Source organism: Eulemur rufifrons, chromosome 15 (genome assembly GCF_041146395.1).
Source record: "Eulemur rufifrons isolate Redbay chromosome 15, OSU_ERuf_1, whole genome shotgun sequence".
Classification (NCBI taxonomy): Eukaryota; Metazoa; Chordata; class Mammalia; order Primates; family Lemuridae; genus Eulemur; species Eulemur rufifrons.
This window is the reverse complement of record NC_090997.1, coordinates 20222893-20245326: the sequence shown is the minus strand read 5'-3', so window position 1 is coordinate 20245326 and position 22434 is coordinate 20222893. Positions and strand designations below refer to the sequence as shown.

The window sequence follows — 22434 nt, the reverse complement described above, 5'->3', positions numbered from 1 at the left end:
ATTCTTGTGCCTATAAAAGCTGGAGAAGCACAGCTTTAAGTTAGGCGGGTGGAAAGCTCTAGTTAGGCTTTCAAATAATCCTGCGCTTGTAACCTCAAAGATTAGATCAGGAAACCCCTAAACCCAGTAACACATTTGCATCTTTCTGTCCTCTTCCAGTTTTGGTTTTTCTATCACCATTTGGTCTGGGGAGGGGTGGGAGGAGGTGGGGAGTTTCACTGGGTAGAGCTGGTTTCCAGCTGGGGCTGCAGCTCCCTAAGAGGTCATGTACATGTTTGTAAGGCGACAAGGTAGCATTAATGTTCCTAAATCTGAACGTTCCTGACGTCGCCTCTAGCTGCCCACCTAGAAGCTGGGACCTCTGCAAGAGAAGGGTCTGTTTTGCAGTGATCAAAGGTGACAAAGATCCATCCCCTGGCTCTGTGAATCCTAGTTGGTTTTATTAGTGCCATCTGCTTTGTTGGATTTTGCAGCCAGAGATGAAAAGCCTGGGAACCTCCTACACCATAGCTCAGCCATTGTTCTCACAGCCCCTTCTAGGATGAGACATGCTGCCCATATAAACAGTCTCAGACAGATGGTTTTAAAGCCTCATTCAGCCAAAGGCTTTTGTCCAGGGCTCAAAGTGGTTCTTGTTCCTTTTGCTGGTCAACAGGAATTAGTGTTGTCTCCTGCTTGTATCATATACTTGAAAGATTGGCATCACATATCAAACTGAGCCCTTATTTGTAAGATGAGCTCATGGGGGACAAGAAAAGGAAAAGACAGGTGGGCAACAGTGGCTCTGGAGATGGAAGCCGTACTCGATTACAGATGAAAGCTACCTAACCTGGAGCTGCGGCCCGTGCAGCTGGAGGAGACGTGACACTCATCTAGCCTGGCCTGATCCTTTTACAGCCAGGGGACCTGTGGCTTGAAGAGTTGATTGATGTTTCTAAGGATGCAGCAGTAAGGGCAAAGGATGGGTCTGGCTGCTCACACCCCATGCAGCACCAGGGCCCAGAAAGCTTTAGAAAGGCTGAGTTTGCCAAAAGGGCGGTGGATAGAGGGGGGTGGGTCCCAACAAAGGGAGGCAGAGACTTGGCTCTGTCCTGGCCCCGTGGGGCCAAGCAGCCACCAAGAGCCCCTCTGGCCCGAAGGTCCTGTCTGTAAGAATAAGAGAAAAATAAACCAAAGCCCCCCGTGTCCGTGGCATATTCACTGGCCATCTAAAAAAGAGTCGGGGGGAGCCTCTGACCTAGGACTTAAGGCCAGCCCCAGACTTGTTTTTCAAAAATTAAAACTTACTAAACTTATGAAGTGTAACTGTTGTGTAGCAGGTGGACAGATCCTAAGTGTTCGGCTCAGTGAATCAATGTGTTCACAGACTGAGCACATCCATGCAACCTGGAAATGTCCCCTTCCAGCCTCAGCTTCACTTTGTGTAATTCCCAGTCACGCCCCAGGGAATTTATCCCGTTTGGTGTGGAGCTTCCAGAGATCTGAATGAGCAGAACCATGGAGTTGCTGTGGCTCATCATTCACCTGCTGGAAGCCCACGATTAGCGGGAACAGTGTCCATAGCCCGCAGACCCACATCTTCAAACCATGGAGCTGAGCCCCTCTTCTTCCCAGCCTTGCTCCTCCCCCTTCACGGGCCCCACCCCACCTTTTTACTTGAACTTCACCTGATCAAATCTTTTCTTCTCTTATCTAGCTAGGATCATTTTCTTCCTAATCAATTGTTTTTACTGAAATATTTTTTTGTCCTTAATTTAACAATGGGTTTGGTGAAATGGTTATTTTTAGGTAAGTGAAAAAAAAGCCCTAATTTTAGATTTCTTTCTTTCTTTTCTTTTTCTTTTTTTTTGTTTTTGTTTTGCATTTGGTCCCTGAGGGATTATTTTGCCTCTGTGGCTCTCAATGAATGATAAAAAAAACAAGTTCACGCCTTCCCCCAGCTGCATGCATGTGCTATGCCAGGGCATGCTCCACGGAGAAGCTACAGATTTGTAAATGACAGTGGAGTCTATGATAGGCGCCTGGCACCTAGGAGTTCTTGTTTATATTTCTTTCTTCAAGGCCACAGGAAGGGTTACAGACTTAGAAAAAAGAGGAGTGCCTCATGAAAACAGAAGCTAGGAGCTTCTCTTACCAAATTCTCTTTAACTCTTCTCTCATCTTTGCTACATCTTTTTACATCATAAAAATATCTTTTATCTTTCTGCTTTCCTATAAAACTGGAGAAAATGGATTCCAAAACATGCATTAAATGGTTAAAATGGTAATGCTGAAGATCCGTCAATTAGATCTTTAATTCTCTCGGTGTGTGTGTCCATGTGCCACACGCTGGGTGACTCAAACGACAGAAATGTGTTGTCTCACAGTTCCGGAGGCCAGAAATCTGAAATCTAGGAGTCGGCAGGGTTGGTTCCTTCTGAGGCTGCGAGGGAAGGATCTCTTCTGGATCTCTCCCTTCAGCTTGCGGATGGCCGGCTTCTCCTTGTGTCTCCTTCTGTGTGTTTCTGTCTGTGTCCAAACACCAGTCATATTGGAACAGGTCCCACCCTCATGACCTCAGTTTAATTTATCTCTGTAAAGACTCTATCCTCAAATAAGGTCACATTGTCAGGTACTGGGGGTTAGGGCTCCAACATATCTTTTTTTGTTGGGAGGGGGGGAACAGTTCAACCCATGACAGCGTGTGTGTGCACATTCCTGTGTCGGAGCACCGTGATGCTGCTTGTAGTTAAAGTGCCACTGGCCATGTCGTCTGGGTTGGGAGGCCAGAGAGGGAGTGTCCTGGGGAGAGGGGGCAGGGCTGGAGGTCAGAACGCTGCCCTCTGAGGCTGCGTGCCCCCTGCCGGTCCTACGCCTGTCTTTTCCCGGCCACCTCAGGGAGTAGGGCAGGCCTTCAGGGTCTAACAAATGCATCCTCTGTGTGATTAGAAGGGGAGTCAGAAAGCAGAGAGGCCCAGTGGGGAGACGATGGGCTTGGCTTCTGGGCTTGGCTTCTGGCATCGGCAGTGTGGTAGAGCCCTGGCCCCACTCCTAACTAGCTCCAGGTCCCGGGAGCACAGGGACTGCTTGTCTCTGAGCCTCAGCTGCCCTGTCAGTAAACAGGGATAATACCAGGATCGCTGGGAGGAGTAAATGATGTCACTGTGAGACGTGCCCAGAGCAGTGCATGGCCCAGAACAAGTGACTCTTCTCTTCCTTAGCTTCTGATCCTTTCTGCTAGGGACAGTCATAATGAGTTCATCTATTTGCATAGCACTTTACAGCTGATTAGTCACTTATCTATTTTATTCTTATGGCTTTGTGAGGGAAAGGTGGATGGTTTTATCCCCATTGTCTAGAAGGGGTAATGAGGCAGAGAGGCCCAGGGTCACATGATAGGCAAGTGGAAGCTCTAGAAATGAACTTCCTATCTTTTCACACTCCCATGGGAAAAAAATCCAGATCAACAAGGTGGAGAAGACACCACTTTATTTTATTTATCCAGAGCAGGAAGAATTTGAAGCTTTATTTATTTAAAAAGTTATTTTTTGAATAGAAAATACACTCTCATGCTTCACATATAAATGTGTACAAAAACAGATACTTTGTACAGATCTAACCTAGATCAAGGTGAACCTAGACCAAGGTAACAGCATTTCCCGCTTCCTGCCTTCTTCATGCCCCTTCCAGGCCGTGGCTACGGAGTGAGAGTCTTGTTCGCACCCTGTTCTCCTTTCCCTTCACACCTCCACCCCTGTGGGCAATCATTCTTGTCTCCTGGGTCCCGTTTCAGAATTTCTTACTTGCCCTTCCAGTGTTGCTTTATGCAAATACAAGCACAAATTTTTCTTTCCCTCCCTTTCTTACATAAGAGGTGGAATGCTATACATCCTCTTCTGTACCTTGCCTCTTTTCCACTAAATAATCTATCCTGGATATTATTTCATATCAATGTGTAGAAGGCATCATTTTTTCAGATATTGTATTGAGGCATCACATGCAGTCAGGTGCACACATTGGTGAATTTTTGCATATGTGCACACTCACACAGCCAAAGCCTGCATCAAGGTACAGCACCCCAGCTTCCCCAAGCTCCTCCAGTCAATGCCCCCCCAAAGGTGCTGCTATTCTCATTCCTGAGTCCTCCAATTAGTTTTACCCTTGCTTGATTTCATTTCTTGCTAATGTCTTTAGGCAGCTCCATTGTTTACATCAGTGCTTTTTAGCAGGGTCAGAATCATGTGGAGGTGTTGTTACCTGGATTCCTGCGTCCCCCACTCCAAGTGTCTGATCCAGTAGGCCTGGGTAGGGCCCATGAATGAGCGTTTCTAAGCTCCCAGGTGATGCTGATGCTGCCGGTCCTTGGCCACATGTTGAGTAACCCTGGTGTGTTATAACAGTTTATTTACCAGTTCCCTATAGATGAAAACAGCTTGGGTTGTTTCCATTAGTTTACTCTGGAAAAACAGCGCTGTAGTGCATAACCTTGTACACATGTCATTTTGATAGTGGTAGGTACTAGCTATAGGATAAATTCCCAGAAGTAGAATTGCTGAATCAAAGGGTTGGTGCATTTGTAATCTCAATAGAAATTGCCAGATTGCCCTCCAAAGAGGTGGTACTGTTTTGCATTCCTACCAGCAGCGTGTAAGAGAGAGTCTGTTTCCCCACACAGGCTCGGCAGGAGTATATTGTCAAGCTTTGGATTTTTGCCAATCTGATAGGTATAAAATGGTATTTCAGTGTAGTTTTAATTTGCATTTTTCTTCTGTGAAAAGCTGAGCATCTTTTTAAATGTATAAGGGCCATCTGTGTTTCTTTTTTCTGTGAATTATCTGTTTATAGCCTTTGCCTGTTTTTCTGCAGAATTTTTAAAAACCTTTTTAATCCTCAAATTCTAGGAGCTTTTTACAGATTAGCAAGGTTAGGCCTTAGTCTCTGATCTGAATCAAATATTTTCCCCCAGGTGATCGTTTGCCTCTTGATTTTGTTTATGCCGGTTTTTTCATATCTAAGTTCTGGATTTATATCTAGTGTAAAAGCATCAAAATAATGTGAAAACAGAGTTGGCTGTAAGCACAGAAACCAATTGAAGTAAATTTTACAAATCCAGATTTGCACGAATTAGGAAAGAAAGTGGGAGAGAAAGAAGGGTCCAAGGAGTACAGTGATGCTCTTTAAACAGCAAGTTTTGGGGACAAAGGAGGACACTTCATGGGCAGATGCCCCGAACTCTAATGAGTCCTCAGAGCAGGTGGGATGGCAGTAACGGGTGGCCACCAGCTCGGGTCATGCAGAGGAGGTCAGAGGCTATACCGTAGTGTCTGGACAAGGTTGGAAAATGCAAAGGCAGACAGGAGAAGCTGCTTACAAGTGACATCAAAAGGAAACAGGAAAATATCAATTAGTCATAGGAAACAAAACAGAGGTCAGGGAGAATGTGACTCCCCAAAAGTGACAGCTGCTAACTGAGGTTGTCAAAACAACCAAACGCTCTTTTTGATTATTCTGGGCTTCTTTTTATTTTATTTTTTTTTTCCCCAGTTCTCTCTTTAAACTGTGATCAAAGATAAGCAAAGTAAGGGTCACTTTTGGTGGGAGGTGGGATAGCCCGTCTGCACTGGGAAGGTCATTATTGAAGGTGCTTTCTTCCAAAGCTAGAATCATTCCTGCCGGAGAGCACGTGGACATGCTCCACGGGGCTGTATCGGAAGAAGACTCCTAGAATATTGGTGTTGGAAAGGTGTCAGGGGTCATGTAGGTTGGAGGTTGCAAGCTGGTGGCCCGTGGTCAGAGTTGGCCTGCACCGTGTGTTTTCTTTGGCCACTTTGGCGTTGGCCCACACAGGGTTTTTACAAATTTTGAATTAGTCACCCGCATTTTAGAATCAGATGATTTTGTGTAAAGATTTCTCTCTTTGCTTTTGAAATGCCAGGCATCTGGCCACACTGGGCGGCACCTCTCCCGGGGCCACAGTGGCCGAGGAGCAGCTTCCCACTCCTTCCTTCAACCCCACGGGACATGCACACTCCGGAGTTTTCCACAGTTGTTTCTTACCTCTAGTGTGTCCCTGACACTGAAGCTGCTTGTCAATCGCTGTGTATCCCAGTTTTAACTGTTGTATTTCTTTTAGTAACATTAAAAGGAAAGTGGATATTTCTTAAACTTGTTTCTCACTCAAAGTGGAGATGTGAAAAGTAGACCACGAGGGCAGTATACAATTGAAAGCGTATTTCCTTGTGGAAGTGAAGAACATTACCTGCTTAATTCTGTGTTGAAAGGATGTATCTTAAAGCACCTGGACCCCTGGGCTCATGTGTGCTACCCACCTGGTCCCTGTAGGCATTTTGCCGTGACTCGCAGTCTGAGTTGCCTCTCTGGTCTAACAGCCCCGAGACATGCTGAACTTACGCTTGTAAACAATTCTAATAGGTTATTGCCAAACTATTGCCGTTCTTTTTAAAGGTCCATGCAAGACAGGGGTGATCCGTAAGGAGGAGGAGCTCTAACTTGGGTAGTGAGAGGGTTTTTGTAAGAATTGGTGAGCCACCAACAGTTTAAAAAGAAAAAAAATCAAAAGCATCAGTGATTTTTGTTTATAGGTGCCTAGAAGAACACAAAAGTCCATAGCTCTATGGAAAACAGAAAGGACCACGCCAGTTTACTTTCCCACTGTGATCCCAAGTAGGAAGATAGCAGATGAGGGGGGAAAGCAATAGAGAGAATTTGTATAAATCAGGGTACAGCTTTTGAGTATTTGTGTACGATGATGTTCGTTACGAATGTAGGAGAAAGATCAAGAGTGGCATAGTACCAGTAATGAAGCTGTGACGGGGTGGGATGGGGAGTGCTGTTGACCTTGAGGTGGCATTTGGTGGCCGGGCTGGGGCACCAGAAACTGGGAAACCTCAGCAATGGACCCTGTCGCTTAGCTCTCTGAACTCTGTTTCCTCATCCACTTTCCTCGCTTATCTCATGAGATGTTTACAGGGATCAAACAAGATAATGCATGTTGAAGAATGTGAAACTCTGAAGGAGGGCTACAGAATACAGAGAAGGTTACAAAAGGAACTTGAGAATCGCACCTGCAGCCAGTCCTGGGTCTTCTGATTCTCTCGTCCAAATCCACCCGATGCATTTGTCTTCTCCCCTTCCCTCTGCCACCGTCCTGGGGCAGGGCACCCACCTCCCCCCCTCGCCTGGAATGCCCACGGCGCCTCCTAACTGCTCTCCCGGCTTCCACCCTGGCCCCTCTAACCCCTTCTCCATGTGGCAGGAAGAGAGATCTTTATAAATACGTGACCAAAGTCCTCCTGTAGCTTTCACTGCCTTTAGGATACATTCCACATGTCTTGCCGTGACCTTTAAGGCCCTTCCTGACCTCCTGCCTCTGTAGGCCCCCAGCCTCCTCGCTCCCCCACCCAGCCTTCGGTCCACTTCAGAGCATTGTCACACCCGGGTGCTGGTTTTTTGTTGTTTTTAAAATTGTGATAAAATACACATCACGTAAGATTTACCATCTCCACCATTGGAAGTGTATAGTTCAGTAGTGTTAAGTACATTCACATTATTGTACAACCAACCTCCTGTACTTTTTCCATCCTGCAAAACTGAAAACTTAGTACCCATTAAACGGCAATTCTCCATTTCCCCTGACCCCCACTCCCTGGCCACCACCCTTCCACTTTCTGTCTCTATACATTTGACTGCTCTGGGTAACTCATGTAAGTGGAATCACTTAGTATTTGTCTTTTTGCGACTGACTCATTTCACTTAGAGTAATGTCCTCATTGAGGTTCATGTTGTAGCGAATGTCTGAATTTTCTTCTTCTTTAAGGCTGAATAATATTCCATTGTGTGCATAGAGCACATTTGGTTTGTTGATTCATCGGTTTGTGTGCACTGGGGCTGCTTCCACCTTTTGGCTGTTGTGAATGCTGCTGCTGCAAACGTGTACAAATGTACAAATATTTCTCTGAGATCCTGCTCTCAATTCTTTTGAGTATATACCCAGAGGTAGAATTGCTGGATTATATGGTAATTCCAATTTTAAGTTTTTGAGGCACCAGCGTACTGTTTTATATAGTGGCTGTACCATTTTACATTCCTACCAGCAATGCACAAAGGCTCCAGTTTCTCCACATCCTCTGTAACAGTTGTTATTTTCTGGGTTTTTTTTTTTCTTTAAGTTTTTCCATCCTAATGGGTGTGAGGAGATACCTCATTGTGGTTTTGATTTGCATCTGCCTCATAATCAGCATCTTTCCATGTCCTTATTGGCCATTTGATTTCTTCCTTGGAGAAATGTCCATTCAAGATCTTTGCCCATTTTTTAATTGGGTTGTTTGGTTTTTTGTTGTTGAGCTGTTACTCTTTGGCCACTGGTTTTAAGTAGATGAGGATTTGATGTGGACCCGCTGAGCTCCAGGCAGGCCGGGGCTGTGCCCGCATGGCTCACGGCCATCTCTCCAGCCCCAGCACAGAACCCTGCACATGGTCTGTTGGCTGATGAACACACAGGCATGCTGCACTGAACAGCGAAGGAACACCGAGTGGATTTACTCACCTTCATTCTTATTTCAAGAAGGACTTAAGGCTACAGTCACATCTCTTGGGACCCCATAGTATCTGGGGTAAAAAATGGCAGGTGACCTTCAAAGGGCTTTAAAATGGATAATCTAAAGTCTTGGCAGGTGTTATTTCACCGATTTTTGGACTGTGCTTGTTGGGTTGAGTCCAAATCCCATTTTGCCTAATGATGATGGTCTTGATGATGAAACTTTGCATGTGTTTAGTTATTTTATAGTTTCAAAATATGCTACCATCTAATTAGTCTCCTTTGATCCTCCTTTATGAAGAAAGCAAGGAAAGTATCCCAGCTTCCCGGGCGTCAGAGGCTGGGGCCCGCGTCCGTCTCCTCACCTTCCTGTCTTCCCCTCCCAGACCTCAGCCCTTTGGTGGGTCAGGGTGGGTCTGTCGCCGCGGTTATCGGTTCCTGCCTCAGTGTCGGCCCCGCGGCTCCTCACCTGGCTCACAGGGCCGGCTTCCTAACCGCTGGCCTCACCTCCAGGTGCGTCCACTGCTGCCAGAGTAAACTTTCCAAAACACGGATTTCATCATTTTCCTGTTTAATTTGAGTTCTTCGATGTTTCCACATTGCCTTCAGGATAAAGTCCACACCCTTCCATGTGGCTCGCAAGGCCATTAGCAGCAGCCTCGTCACTTGCCACAACTACCTGCCCGGCCAACCCCGGCACCCCGGCCCCATTCCCTGCATCCTGCCTGGATGCTGCCTCCCCTGCCCAGGACGCCCCCGACCGCCCTGCCCCTCCCTGGTTCCGATGCCAGCCTGTTCACCCCGACCCGTCACCCCACACCTCCTGCACTGCCGGAGTCAGGCTCCATCTGCCGGCTCGCCGTGCCCACCTCTTGGGGGCTCGTGCCTGTGTGTGGTGTAATCCTAGTCTGTTTCTTCGTCTCCCTGCTGTGCTTTGTGCTTTGCAGCCAGGGGCAGGTCTTTTATCTCCCTGTTTCAACAGTTAGGCGAGGGCCTCTCACAGAGTAGGTCTTTGTGGAAAGGAGGAGGGAGAGGAAAAAGGAAAGTCTATCTGGTTTCAAAGTTCATGTTCTCTCTGTCCTCACCACCTCCTCCTTCCCGCTCACCACCGCCCACACTCACAGTCTCCCGGTCCAGGGAGGCTGAGGTGAGGGGTGACTCCCAGAGTGGCCCAGTCAGCTGCGCTGTGTTCCCTGGCCACCCTGAAACAAACCACCCCTGGCCTACCTTCTGGTAAACGCATCCCCGCGAAGAGATGACTCATGTGTGTGTGACTCAGGACGAGTGCAGCACAGCTGGAAAGGCAGCCAGTGTGCCTGGGGGGAGGGGGTGGGTGTGCAGAGCAGCCCAGGCCTAGGCAGGCGTCCGCCAGGCTCCTGCAGCCCTGCAGCCTGCCGCCTGCTAGCCGGAACGGGGTGCAGGTTCCCCGCTGTCTGTGGAGAAGGAGGCAGCAGCAATAGAGGGCCGTGGGATTTCTATATCTGGGATTCTGTCTAATTTATTGCTATAATATTAAATAGCCTTGCAATACACCACCATTTCTTGCATGCTTACTGTAAAGTTATAGGCACTGTGATAAACAAATTATCTCATTTAATCCTCCCAGTAGCCCAACAACAAAAATAAAATAGCAAATCCCTGTAGCAAAATAATAGCAAATACTTACTGTGTGCCAGACCCTGTTCTAAGCATTTGATGTTTATTAATTCATCTAATTTACACAGTAACCCTACGATACAGGAACTCGGATGAGGAAACTGAGGCACACATAGAGGTGCCCCGAGGTCACATAGGAAGTAAAGGACAGAACTGTGATACAAAGTCAGGCAGGCCAGCTTCTGAGTCCACACTCTTAACCCCCACGCTGGGCCTCCTTGGTGAAGTGTAGCTGTAGTTCCATTTTACAGAGGAGGAAACTGAGGCTGAGAGAAGTTAGTCACTTATCCACAGGCACACAGTCAGGGAGCGATGGAGACTGGCTGTCTCCAACCCCTGGCTCCCAACCACTGTGCTGTCCTGCCCAGACTCGGGAGACACACGGTCGTCACAGGATGGCGGTGTGCCGGCTTCTCCTCAGCTTCCCCTTGGCACTTCCCGAGGAAGAGGACCAGAGGTTGGACAGGATTCTGGGGCAGAAACCTTCTTCTAAGTGTGGGGCCACAGCAAATGGGTAGCATGTGATGGCATCTTCTGCTCCCCGCACCCCAGGGACGCTGACGGGACTCTGATTACTCCACAGATGGTGAGACCGTGCACTACCACTACGGCCCCAAGGACCTGGTCACAATCTTGTTCTACATCTTCATTACCATCATCCTGCACGCTGTGGTTCAGGAGTACATTTTAGACGTAAGTGACCTGTCTGGATTCTGAAACCCGAAGCTGGGGAGATGCCCTGGGCGGAGGACCCTGCCTTGGAGGAAACCGCAGCCCTGAGTCCGCTTGGCCCTCAGTTTGCGTCCCCTGGTTGGTCCTGTCGACTGGACTTCCCTCACCACACTAGTTTCTGTCCCCTCCCTCAGCCTTCTCTAAACAGCACATGGGACAGCAGGACTTACTACGCGAGGAAAAAGCTGTCGGAAATACGACGAGACAGTGTCCTTATGGGTCTGTCACACACAGCATGATTGGGGGATGTTTTCCTTACACATAAGCTAAAGATATTCATCTTGCTGCTTTTTCAAAATGCTTGCCTTAAACTAAGTTCTATATGCACACGGTCGGCGTACATTAAATAACTTGGATTGTGGCTGGTTTCAACCTTCTAATGATGTTCAGCCCTTTTGTGGGGAGAAAACAGTTAGCTTGAAATCTGCCCGACGTGGATATAGTCATACATTAACATAAGGGGTTTTCTCTATTCTTTAGAAAATCAGCAAACGGCTTCATCTCTCCAAGGTCAAACACAGCAAGTTCAATGAATCTGGACAGCTGGTTGTCTTTCATCTCAGCTCGGTGATTTGGTGCTTCTACGTGGTGGTGACGGTGAGTGAGCCTCCGGGCTGCCGAGGGGTCGGGGAGCCCAGGCCGAGAGGCAGGTCTCTCTTGGATTGTGGATACAGTGACTGGGAAAAGCTTAGCGGGGGGGGGGAAGAGCGGGGAGCAAGTTTCTTAGAACCTTCAGTTTCTTAGAACTGGAAGTATTTTTGTACCTCATGGTATTGCAGTGAGAGGCCAAATGGTATAGATGCCATTTTATAGCTGGAGAGAGTCATCTTGTCCAACAGTAAACACTTGTTATAATTATTATGTGATACTGCAATAATGATACCCTGTATCTACGTGACGCCATATTGTTTTATAAGTCCTGTCTACACTCACTATACCATAAGATACATGTTTGGTTCATTCTGCTACCCATGTTATAGACTAAAGAGTTCCAAGCTCAAATTTCGCAGTGTGCTGATGGTCACGTGGTTTTGAGGTAGCAAGGACAGCCTGGACTCGGGGATCTGGTTCCAATCCAGCGCACGTTCTGTTTTACTACTTTGGCCTTCCATAAATAAGGCCAGCCGTGCCCTGTCCGCACATCAAATCCTGTGAGAGTCGCTGCCGTTCCAACAAATGCCTGCAGCACCTGACAATTCGTCTACCTCCCCTTTCTACACAATAGGACTCTTATGTCAAGCAAGCTTTGATACAGCAAAATTCCTTTGTACAAAGGAATGTGGACAGTCCTTTGGGGTTCGCTGTAACAAGACCCTGCCTGTCGTGCTAGGAAGTGTTTAATTAGCACCCACCCCCACCTGGAGCCCTGCTCTTCTGTATCCTGGTCCCGGGAGAAAGCTAGGCCCCGGGCTTGGAGAAGTCGGTAACCCCGTGACCTCTTTGAGATTCCCTTCTCTGCCTTCCGCAGACCCCTCGCCTCCCCTGTCGTCCATCAGTGACAGCAACGGGTTCTCTCATCATGAGGAACTGTCTGTCTCCAGAGCTGAACACTGAGTTCATATTCTCCAAGCAGGGGTCAGCATGTCCTTTTGAATATTGCTTTTATTCCTGTTACTTTATCGCAGAACAGTTTTCCTAAGCAGAGCACTAGGAATTTAAAACGAGGGACCTAGACTTCTGTCCTCTGGAACAGGGCTACTTGGCTACACCATCCCAGGGGGCAGACTTCCTTACCTAGTGTGAATACCGCCCCTGTGTACTGCGCCGTGCACACCGTCTCTGTGCTTCTGGGTCTCAGACCTCTCCCAACCCCTGGCTCGGGTTCATTCCCACCTCGGGAGACCTAAGCTGCTTTCAGGCAGAATGGCCTCGGGATGCCAGCGACATCTAACTGAGCTTGCGGGCGAAGCATTGCCTCATCTCTGAATCACTTTTACCCTTTCACCCTCGCCCCCGGACGTTCCACCCCAGCGACTGGGGACCAGATTCGCAGCCAGAGCCAAGTGACTTAACACCCCTTCCAGGGTGTGAAACACAAACTGCTCCGTCCTTCAGGGACTTGACAGTGATGATGGGAATTGGCTGAAAGCACGTAGGCCTTTCTTGGGAAGCACATAACAGTCTTCCACCCTGGGGAGAGCCAGTTCCCTGCTGAACACACGGGGCAGGAAACAGAGACCAGGGGACCCCCGGAAGCTCCAATGACACCAGCTCCCGATAACACCGTTTAACTCCTCGTCCTCACCTCCTCCAGCTGAACCATTCTGCCTGGGAGGAAAGTGGTTGGAGAAAAAGAGAAGGAGTTCTGTAAAAGGAGTAAAAATAGCTGATTTTTTTTTTTAAATCATATTTTTCTGTTACAGTGCAAATGTTTCATGATTCTTCTTTCTCTCCCCCCACAGTCCGTTCATCAGCGGGTGCTAGCAGCTCTGCCTCGGAAACACACTGAGCGCCTCCTGCTGCTTTCTGCCCCTGCTATTGCCTCTGGTCCAGTGGCCCTCCACCTGGGGAGATTCCGCCCCCCAGGGGACATTTGGCACTACGCTGCTGTCGTCTAGTGTGTAGAGGCTGGGGTTGCTACTAAATGTCCTATAATGCATGGGACGACCCCCACAACAAAACATGACCTGGCCCCAGGTGTCCATAGTGCCAAGGCTGAGAAACCCTGACCTGTAGTCCAAGCCACCAGTGAGCATCCCTTGCCTGGGCCACTGAGTATCTTTTTTCCAGAAGGAGGCTGTTTCCACTCTTGCACCCTCCCACCCCAGTCCATTTTCTGCTCTGCCAGATGGAGCTTTTTAAAACATAAATAAAATCACACATTTCCTGGCTTAATAGCCGAAATCATTTTTTCCTCCCCACTCGCTGTCTGGGCCCTGCCAGCCTTGCTATCTCACCTCGCTGGCCGCAGCCCCCGTTCCTACCTCTGCTCCTCTAATACTCCTGGCCGTCCCTGCCTCCTGGGCTTTGCACCGGCGGTTCTTCCGCTCAGGTGCTCTGTCCCCTGACATGCTATGGGTGGCCAGTTCCTTATTGCCATCCAAGTCTCCACTACATGTCACCTCCTCAGAGAACACCCCCATTTGCATTCTCTGCCCTGCACCCATTACTGGTGTGTTTCCCGTTCGTGTGCATATGCTCTGTGTCTGTGTCTCCCAGGAGACCCTGCGCTGCTTGCTAGCAGGCACCGTGCTCACTGCTGTATCCCTAGGGCAGTGCCTGGCATGTACTAGGTGCTCACTAAATATTTGCTATAAGAATGAATGAACGAACTGCAAATGCGTTTTCTTTCTTCAGCCGTCAACAGTTTTTTAAGTAATGAGTTATTTTTATAAACATCATAGGTGATCATTTTTTTAAAAGTTAGCAGTACAGAGAAGTTAAAAAAAAAAAAAGAAAAAGTAAATATCTACCCCAAATCCCTCCCGCTAGAAATACCAGTTTTATTTTGGTGTTTGATTCAGATGCTTTTCTCTGTATACACAGAGGTAGAGTGATGGGAGGAGTGTGGCTGGACCAACCAATAATTTTGTAAGAATGTCAACTTCCAACTTGTAATCTATCTTTGATCTGCTATTCACTGTTTAGAGGGGAAAAAAAAAAACTCCACTGGAGACAGCAGGGTGGACAGGCGTTTGGTCTCCCCTGTCTGACTTCCTTGAGATGTCCAACTTTATATTTTGGAACCTAAAATCCACTGCTCAGTAATGCTGGTCCTTGTATGAGGACTGGTTTCTACCAACAGACTAATTGCTTTACAGGAGATTTTTAGTGCATGGTTGTTTTTGATGGACAGATGATATAAGGTGTGTCTGAATCTAGGTAGCAGCTGGCTGTGTTGTGTCTGAATTCTGCTGGTTTTGTGGTTCTCTTTGTTCGTGCACCAGAAAGGAAGGCTGCTGGGGAAACAGGAGGGACGTTTCCAGCTTGTGGAGGCCTTGCTGAGCTTGTGGGTCGATTTGTAGAATCAGAAGAGAACAAAGGATTTCAAAAGCTCCTCCACACCATCTGCCGAGGCCTGTCGGCGGATGGGATTTGGGGTGGGTTACAGGTGCTCCCTGAGCCACACTCGGCCCCCTGTGAAGCCGGGGGCTTTGCATGCCTGAGCTTAGGGTGCCCCAGCCCCGTTCTGGCCGAAGACAGCTGCCTGGACAGAGGTCTGGAAAAGGCTGTTCTCAGAGCAGTGAGTCACTTTTCCTCTGGCTCCCCCGCTCTCCCCCTCCACCCCCACCTCCCCCAGTCCCAGCGGACTGGACATTTGCAAGCAGGCAGCATTTTTCTGGGGAGTTTTCTTTGCTTACTGGCCTCCAAGTTCTGACCTCTTTGTCTCCTAAGTAAAGAGGCCAAACAGAGGACTGTTCCTGTTTAAAATCACAAGATTATCTGGGTTTTCGATTTCTCTCAGTACTGCTTCTCTTGGCCTGTCTTTTTTTGGCAGAAATTCCTCTCCCACCTCAGTCCCAGAAGTACCATTTTTCGTGCTAACTATGTTGCTGCTCCCCCCAGGAGGAGACATTCTCACCTCTCTGACTTCCCTGGAATGAGGTAGCCTAGAGCCAGAGATCGGGTGGAGGCAGGTGTGTGAGTGGCAGGAGGAAGGAGGAAATAAATGGTGTGTTTGGAGGAGCTCACCGCCACCACCGGCGCCACCACCAGAGTCTTCTGCCTGTGCACCTCGGTCTGTGTGCGACCAAACGAGGAGGGCAGCGCTAGTGTGACTAGAAATGAGGCCATGTACATTTGAAGTTGACACCTTTTCCTTCCAATCTGAGTTTCCATGACCACGCTGTGTCTGACTGAACCCATCAGTTAGGTCATCGTGCTGATGGAAGCCCAGGGTTGCGGGATTTGGGCTGTGGGCTGTACCCGACATGCATACTGATATGTCAGAAGTCATTTAGTGACTCTAAGGTGGGTGGATCAGCCCTCGCTTGGAAACAAAACTGGAAGATGAGTAGATAATAACCTAGACTGCTTCTCACGAAGATGTGTCGGCCTCCTCCTCCTCCTGAGCACTGCAGACCCCCTGCCCTAAGCCGCAGTGTGGCCAGGGGGGTTGTCCGCCTTTGCATCAAAGCAGTTGCTTTTCTGATTTACTGGAGCAACCTGGCCTGAAGTCATTGCACCAGGAGACTGGTGGCCCTGCTCAGATTTCAGCTGTGCTGCTAGAAAACCATCTCCTTTCAGGAGATCTCTCCTGTCAATTCCTTCATTTCCCTATTTCTAAAATGAGGTCATACTAGTCTAATCTCTGCCTTCTCTGAGTGACAAATAAGAGCCCTTTCTTCAGAAGAGAGAAATTGCCTAAAGCATTCATCATTCATTCATTCAACCAACAAATTTTACTGGACTCAGCAAATACTTTCTAGTCTACCCTTTCTTGGAGAGTGTAGCCTTTCAAGGGTCCTGATTTTTTATACAAAGTCTCGGGGTCCCCACCCAAGGCATCATCTTCTGTTCTCACATGGGCACAAAACCCTGGCCCTAGGAGTGACACCTTTGGAGCTGCTACAGTGTCACCCTACTGCTCTGGCTTTTAGCTTCTATCCCTTTGGACCCCAGGGGGGTTCCCTTTCTTATTGTGAGCTAGCTTTGCATTTAAAAGAATATTTATTAGATTCCATCTAGCATTTCTGGATGTTTTGTGATGGGAGGGTTTTTAGGTTGCCTTCCTCACCCTGTGCCAGGTGCTGCGCTAGACGCTAGAGATCTAAGGCAGGGCAGGACAAGACGCTAGCGGGAAGGAACCTGCAGAGTCACGGAGGCGACTGGCAATCATGACGCCCTGTGATAGGTGTCAGAGTCCAGGTGCGTAGTGAGCCTGTGAGGCCCTGCGATTCCTTTTATTCATGGTACTGTGAAAGGCCAAACTAAGCCTTTCATTTTTCCAGTGGGTGATGCTTCTAGAATCTATTTGCTTATACATCCTGCAGGCATTTCCTGAGTGCCTACATGCCAGGCACAGTACTAGACACTGTCAATAAACCATCACATTTATTTCCAGCAATAGCTGTGACGGGAGGTATTTTTACCCTCATTTTGTAGCTGAGCCAACTGAAGCTTAGGGAGACTGATTACCTTGTTGGGAGGATGCACCCAGTAAGCGCTGGACTCATTCAGACACAGGTCTTCTGACCCCAGAGCACGGCTCTTCCTACTCCAGCATGACTCTGCAATAAAGAAAGTAGCCAAGTACCAGGGGGTCCCACACAGAGGGGTCCTTCATTTTGACATTTTCTGTTCCTTTATCTTTCCAGCAGGTGAGGGCTGGGTGTGTCCCTGACCCCCGGCCTGGTCCCAGGGCCCCAGTGGGTCTCGTCCACGTCTCTGAGTGGTCTCTCTTCTTTCCCACTGCAGGAAGGATACTTAACAAACCCGAGAAGCCTCTGGGAAGACTACCCGCATGTGTACCTCCCGTGAGTACGCTCATGACTCAGTCCCCAGGGAGGAACGAGCTGTCCCCTGTCTTCCCATCCCAGAACACGGTGGGCCAGCTGGTGTGAGGACCGGATCACTCCCTGAGCCGACTGGGGCAGGTTGTCGTGGATGGTAGTCTGGTCTAGGAGCCACTTCCTCCCAGCATGCTTGACTGGAGAAGCCCCAGATGAAATGTCATCTGCACTAACTCCTGCCACAGAGGTCCCTACACTGCATGAGACGGATACAGAAGCAGAACATCTCCATAAAGTTCTCGAGGCTTTGCACCATCTCGGCAACCCACTCACATTCACAGCCAGCCATGGCCGATGCCCTGTCAGAGGCAGCGTCCCCTGCCTCTCTCGGTGCTGCCAGGATGCCAGGAGGGTGACACCTGGGCCCATCTCCCTCAGGAGGCCACCCTTTGCCTTCTAAGACCTTTAAGAGCAACAATAGCAGAGTATGTTGCACTGAGTTAGATTTTCCGTAGCTACTTAGAGCCATTGATTGTTTAGCATATTCCGTGGCCGCCATCTCCATCGACAGTGCTGTGTAATCAGCTCCCTCCTGGAGGTGGAAGAAGCCCTTCTCTGCATTTTTAGCCATTTTTGTTTCTATCCGTGGACTTTCTATGTCCTTTCAACCGGTCTTGTATGTGGAACAAGGGCAGAGGCCGGGGGGAAGCGGGGGTCCCCGGGCTCAGGGTGGGTGATCGCCGGGCTCACTCCCTCTCTCCTGGCCCAGCTCGTCACACACAGAGTGGCCCGTGCCTTTCCCTCCTGTGCTCGGCACTTTTCTCTGTCCTGCCCATGTGACTCGCCCCCTGTCTCCAGCTTCCAGGTGAAGTTTTTCTACCTGTGCCAGCTGGCCTACTGGCTGCACGCGCTGCCTGAGCTGTACTTCCAGAAGGTACGGAAGGTGAGTGCCCACTTCTCCTTCCCGCTCTGGGAGGACATTCGTCTCCACTCGCCTCCTGCTTTTCCCGATGGCTCCTCCCCTCCCTTTCCTCTGGAACCTCCGAGTGTCATGTCGAGTGTCGGGTTGTGATGGGAATGTGTTGCGGGGTGCTGAGTAAAATATTGAGTCAGCCCCTGGGGAAGCGCCACGGCGACCCCGTGAGAGCAGCCCACCAGGGTCAGGCTCTTGCCTGCTGCCTCCCCCAGACACGTGGCTCTGGGGGAAATCTAGCTCTCATCTCCTAGATAGAGAAGGTTTTTGCCATTCCTATGTTTTTTAAAAAAAAGACGTTTTTATAGTTTCCCTCTGAATTATTTCCAAAGCCCTCTTCCCCAGTGCCTGTCTCTCCTTTCTCAACCCCATCCTCACCCTCTGACACCAGACCCGAAGCTGCTGGAATTCAGGAATGGACCTGAATGCCCTTGGCATTTTCAATGGCCCGGTGCATGGTGTGACATGGGACTGTGTGTTACAGCCTCCCCGCCCTGAGGAGGGTAGGCTGGCTCGGCCTTCTCTCGCACCCCCTGCTCGTCCCCTCTGTTCCCGCATCCCCGGTTGGGGAACGAGCAAGTTTACCGTGTGTTTCTCTTGTTTCCAGGAGGAAATCCCCCGCCAGCTCCAGTACATCTGCCTGTACCTGGTGCACATAGCTGGAGCATACCTCTTAAAGTGAGTGAGACCTGGAGCAGGCCGGATGTCCCTGCCCTTTTATGTCCATGCAGCTACCCACACATTTAACTAGCAGGCATTTATTGGGTACCTTGTGTGTGCCGAGCACCATGCTAAGACTTGGGAAAACAGAGATGGATAACGGACGATTCCTTTACCTTCAGTGGTTCATTCTCAGCCTAGTGGGCGAGACAGTTATAGACCTAGGTAAGGACAGTTTAGTGAGGTAAGCAGGTGTCTGTCACCTGCTGTGGGAACCCAGAAGGGTGACTTCTTTAACCCGAGAGAGAGCCAGAGAAGACGTCCGACGGATGCTGGCCTTTGGATGGCGGCTTTGCGGGTTGCAGGCATCCCCGGGCTGGCGCCTGCCTCACGGCGTCCTGTGGCAGATGCTGTTAGAGTTCGTCACTCTGGAACTCCCTTCCCTCTGGTTTATAAGGAGATGGAGAGTAATTTGCTTCTTGGGGGTTCTGGAAGTGGAAAGAGTTGCTATAGTGTTTGGCCTTGAGAGTCTCTGTCATGAAAAGAATCATATTGACGAATGGGCAATATGATTTGAGTTATCGATGACATATCGAGTCATCGATAACTCGGACTTTCCCTGAGCTTTATCCACGTGGTGCAGGGGACACCTTGTACTTTACTTTCTCCCGGCTGGCACTTTGATCACTTGGCATATATAGCTTTTTGCTAAAGTGCCTGGAGGTCCGGTGGCGCTTGTCTCCTAGGCTCTCACAGCAGGCGTCCTGGGAGAGCGAGTGACTTGGGTTCACAGAGGCAGGAAGGGAGGGAGTGTTCAGCTCTGGTCCCCGTCTCTGGAGGCCTGTAGCAGCATCAGTCCTACCTGGGGCTTTGAGGGTCGAAGGCTGTGGCGGTGCCAGCTCTGCCCTTGTGTTGGGTGCTCGTGTGTCACGTGCAGAATGAGTCTGAAGAAGCCGGGCTGTGCCGTCACCCTAGCAGAGCGTGATGAGGACCAGGGGAGAGCGTACGGGCAGGACTACATCGAAGGAGTGCTTCCTGCCTCTCCATGTCCCTCTTATCTCTGCAGACTTGCACAGCGGACAGCCAGACAGCAGGAGCACTTCATATTTCTATATTCAGAGCTCAGAAAACTTGTCATGAGCAATTTTCTGTGCTTGGTTCCAGCCTAGGTGATGAGTGCCAGGTGCTAAGCACTGCGAAGAGCCTAGGCCAGGTTTACTATGGGAGCAGGCAGGGGCACCTGACCCAGACAGGACAGGTAAAAGGCCAGCGGGTCATATTGGGAAAATTCTTAAGGGTGTGACAGCTAAACTGCACCCTAAAGGATGACGCAGGGCCGGCCAGGGAAAGTGGGAGTGGAAAGCAGAGCCCAGGCACAGGGGACAGCCTGAGCCCAGATGCAGTGGCCTCTGCCCCGCACAGCATCCTGGGGGGAGTGTAAGGCTAGTCTTTTCCCCCCAGCCTGAGCCGCCTGGGCCTGATCTTGCTGTTGCTGCAGTACTCCACTGAGTTCCTCTTCCACATGGCTCGACTCTTCTACTTCGCAGACGAAAACAACGAGAAGCTGTAAGTGGGGCGGCAGGAGGCTGGCCTGCTCTGGGCTGCGCAGGGGCCTCCCCCCAGACCTGGAGGGTTGGAGGGTCCCTCCCTGGGTGCATACTGCCCGCTTACCTGCAGGCGGCGCCCTGAGGTTATTTATTTTTTTTTCCTGGAGCATATTATTCTAGCTATCTCATCCCTCACGCGCCCTCCTAGACCACCCTTGAATCCTCTTGGGGTTCACTTCTGAAGTGGGTGAAGTTCCCTCCGAGGGCCCTAAAGGCTGATGTTTCTCTCCTGTGTTGAGCAGATTCAGTGCCTGGGCTGCCGTGTTTGGGGTCACCCGCCTCTTCATCCTCACCCTCGCCGTGCTGGCCATTGGCTTCGGACTGGCTCGCATGGAAAACCAGGCCTTTGACCCCGAGAAGGGGAACTTCAACACTTTGCTTTGCCGGTGAGTTGGGCAGAAGCCCGAGGTGGTTCGTCGGGGCTCCCTGAGCACTACCCGGAGCCTCCTGAACTTGGCACAACTTCCACAGAAGGTCAGGAGGAGGCAGGCCCTAGGGTCTCCCGCAGGTTGATGTTTGGCTGGAAATCTCTGGACACGAGGCCTGAGGAGAGAAGAGGTACCAGCCTTCTTCCTTCAAAACCATCTTCCCTTCCTGGTCCTGGTGTGCTCAGACTGCAGTCGGGGCTCGTCCAAGTGTGAATTCCTTTACAGTTGTCCAGTGCTTCGTGGCACACAGAGGTGTCACGTCCAGTGCCTCAGTCGACCGTTACAGCCACACGTGGGCTCTTCAGTGGCTTAGCCAGTGGCCTCCCCTCCCGGAGAGGAAGACAGTGAGGAAGACATGGCGATTCTCTGAGCCCACGGGCCTGGGAGGGTGACTTGTCTGGGGTGGTTCTGCTTTTAAGTGACATGCTAGGTGAGAAGCCACTCTTCAGGAATTATTTCAGCTACATCATAATTCAGTTCATTGGAATTCCACCAGTATGTGTGGGGCTCACCTCAGCTTTGTTCCGTGCTGTGGACACAAAGGGGACACAGCCGTGGGCCTCTCCCCAGGCATGGGAGTGTCGTGATGCGGAGCTGGGCACACGTCTGTCACCACTTCCTTCGCGTCTCCCTGGCCCGTCCCTTCCCCACACCTGGAGTGTGCTAGGGCTGGAGACTGACCGAAGCTCACACTCTTCCTGGTGATGGTGGCGGTCAGGCCCACGGTGATGGGCCATAGCAGCACAGGGTCCCTGGCCCTTGTCCCCCGCCCCCCGCCCCTAAAGCCCACCTCTCCGCCCTCGCCCGCAGGCTGTGCGTGCTGCTGCTGGTGTGTGCCGCCCAGGCCTGGCTCATGTGGCGCTTCATCCACTCCCAGCTGCGGCACTGGCGGGAATACTGGAACGAGCAGAGCGCCAAGCGGAGAGTCCCAGCTGCCCCCAGACTACCAGCCAGGCTCATCAAGAGGGAATGTGGTGAGTGCCAGGGCCCTTGGCAGAGAGCAGCGCCAGGCGAGGTCTGTCTGGGGTGGGTAGGGAGGAGCCAGGCCCGGGCTCCTCCGGTGCTCCCCAGACCAGTCCTGCGGGCTCCTCCTCCCCAGCTCCTTCCTGGGCCTGGGGCTCCTGGCTCCCTGACTGGCACGTGGCTGGGTGTGGGCCAGGGACAGATTGTGGGCGGGACTGGCCCGAACTCAGCTGGGAGTCCTGGCCACTGCGGGGCAGGGCAGGGGCTGGGTGGGGAGCCCTGGCGCGAAATATGTCCTCAGGGTGGCTTCTGGACCCCAGCCAAGTTCTGCTGCTGCTGCTGCTGCTGCTGCTGGCGTCCTTTCTCCGAGCTGCACAGCAGCTCTGTCCTCACCTGCCCTTTGCTCCATATCCCAGCCTGCCCCTGCCTCCCAGCCTGCTGGCTCCTCCTCCGTCTTCAGGAATGACTCACGGTGCCGCAGGGCTAG

At 50.5% G+C, this 22434-nt stretch overlaps 1 protein-coding gene across 1 annotated transcript in view; it reads left to right on the top strand.

Moving 5' to 3' along the window:
* Positions 1–22434, top strand: part of TRAM2 (translocation associated membrane protein 2) — a 73652-nt gene that overhangs the window by 45755 nt on the left and 5463 nt on the right. Inside the window, exons 3-10 of the mRNA XM_069488172.1 lie at positions 10776–10885; positions 11405–11521; positions 17282–17340; positions 18175–18259; positions 18897–18967; positions 20411–20515; positions 20799–20942; positions 21795–21958. Of these exons, the coding sequence (XP_069344273.1) occupies positions 10776–10885; positions 11405–11521; positions 17282–17340; positions 18175–18259; positions 18897–18967; positions 20411–20515; positions 20799–20942; positions 21795–21958 (855 nt within the window). The remainder of the gene's footprint in view (positions 1–10775; positions 10886–11404; positions 11522–17281; positions 17341–18174; positions 18260–18896; positions 18968–20410; positions 20516–20798; positions 20943–21794; positions 21959–22434) is intronic.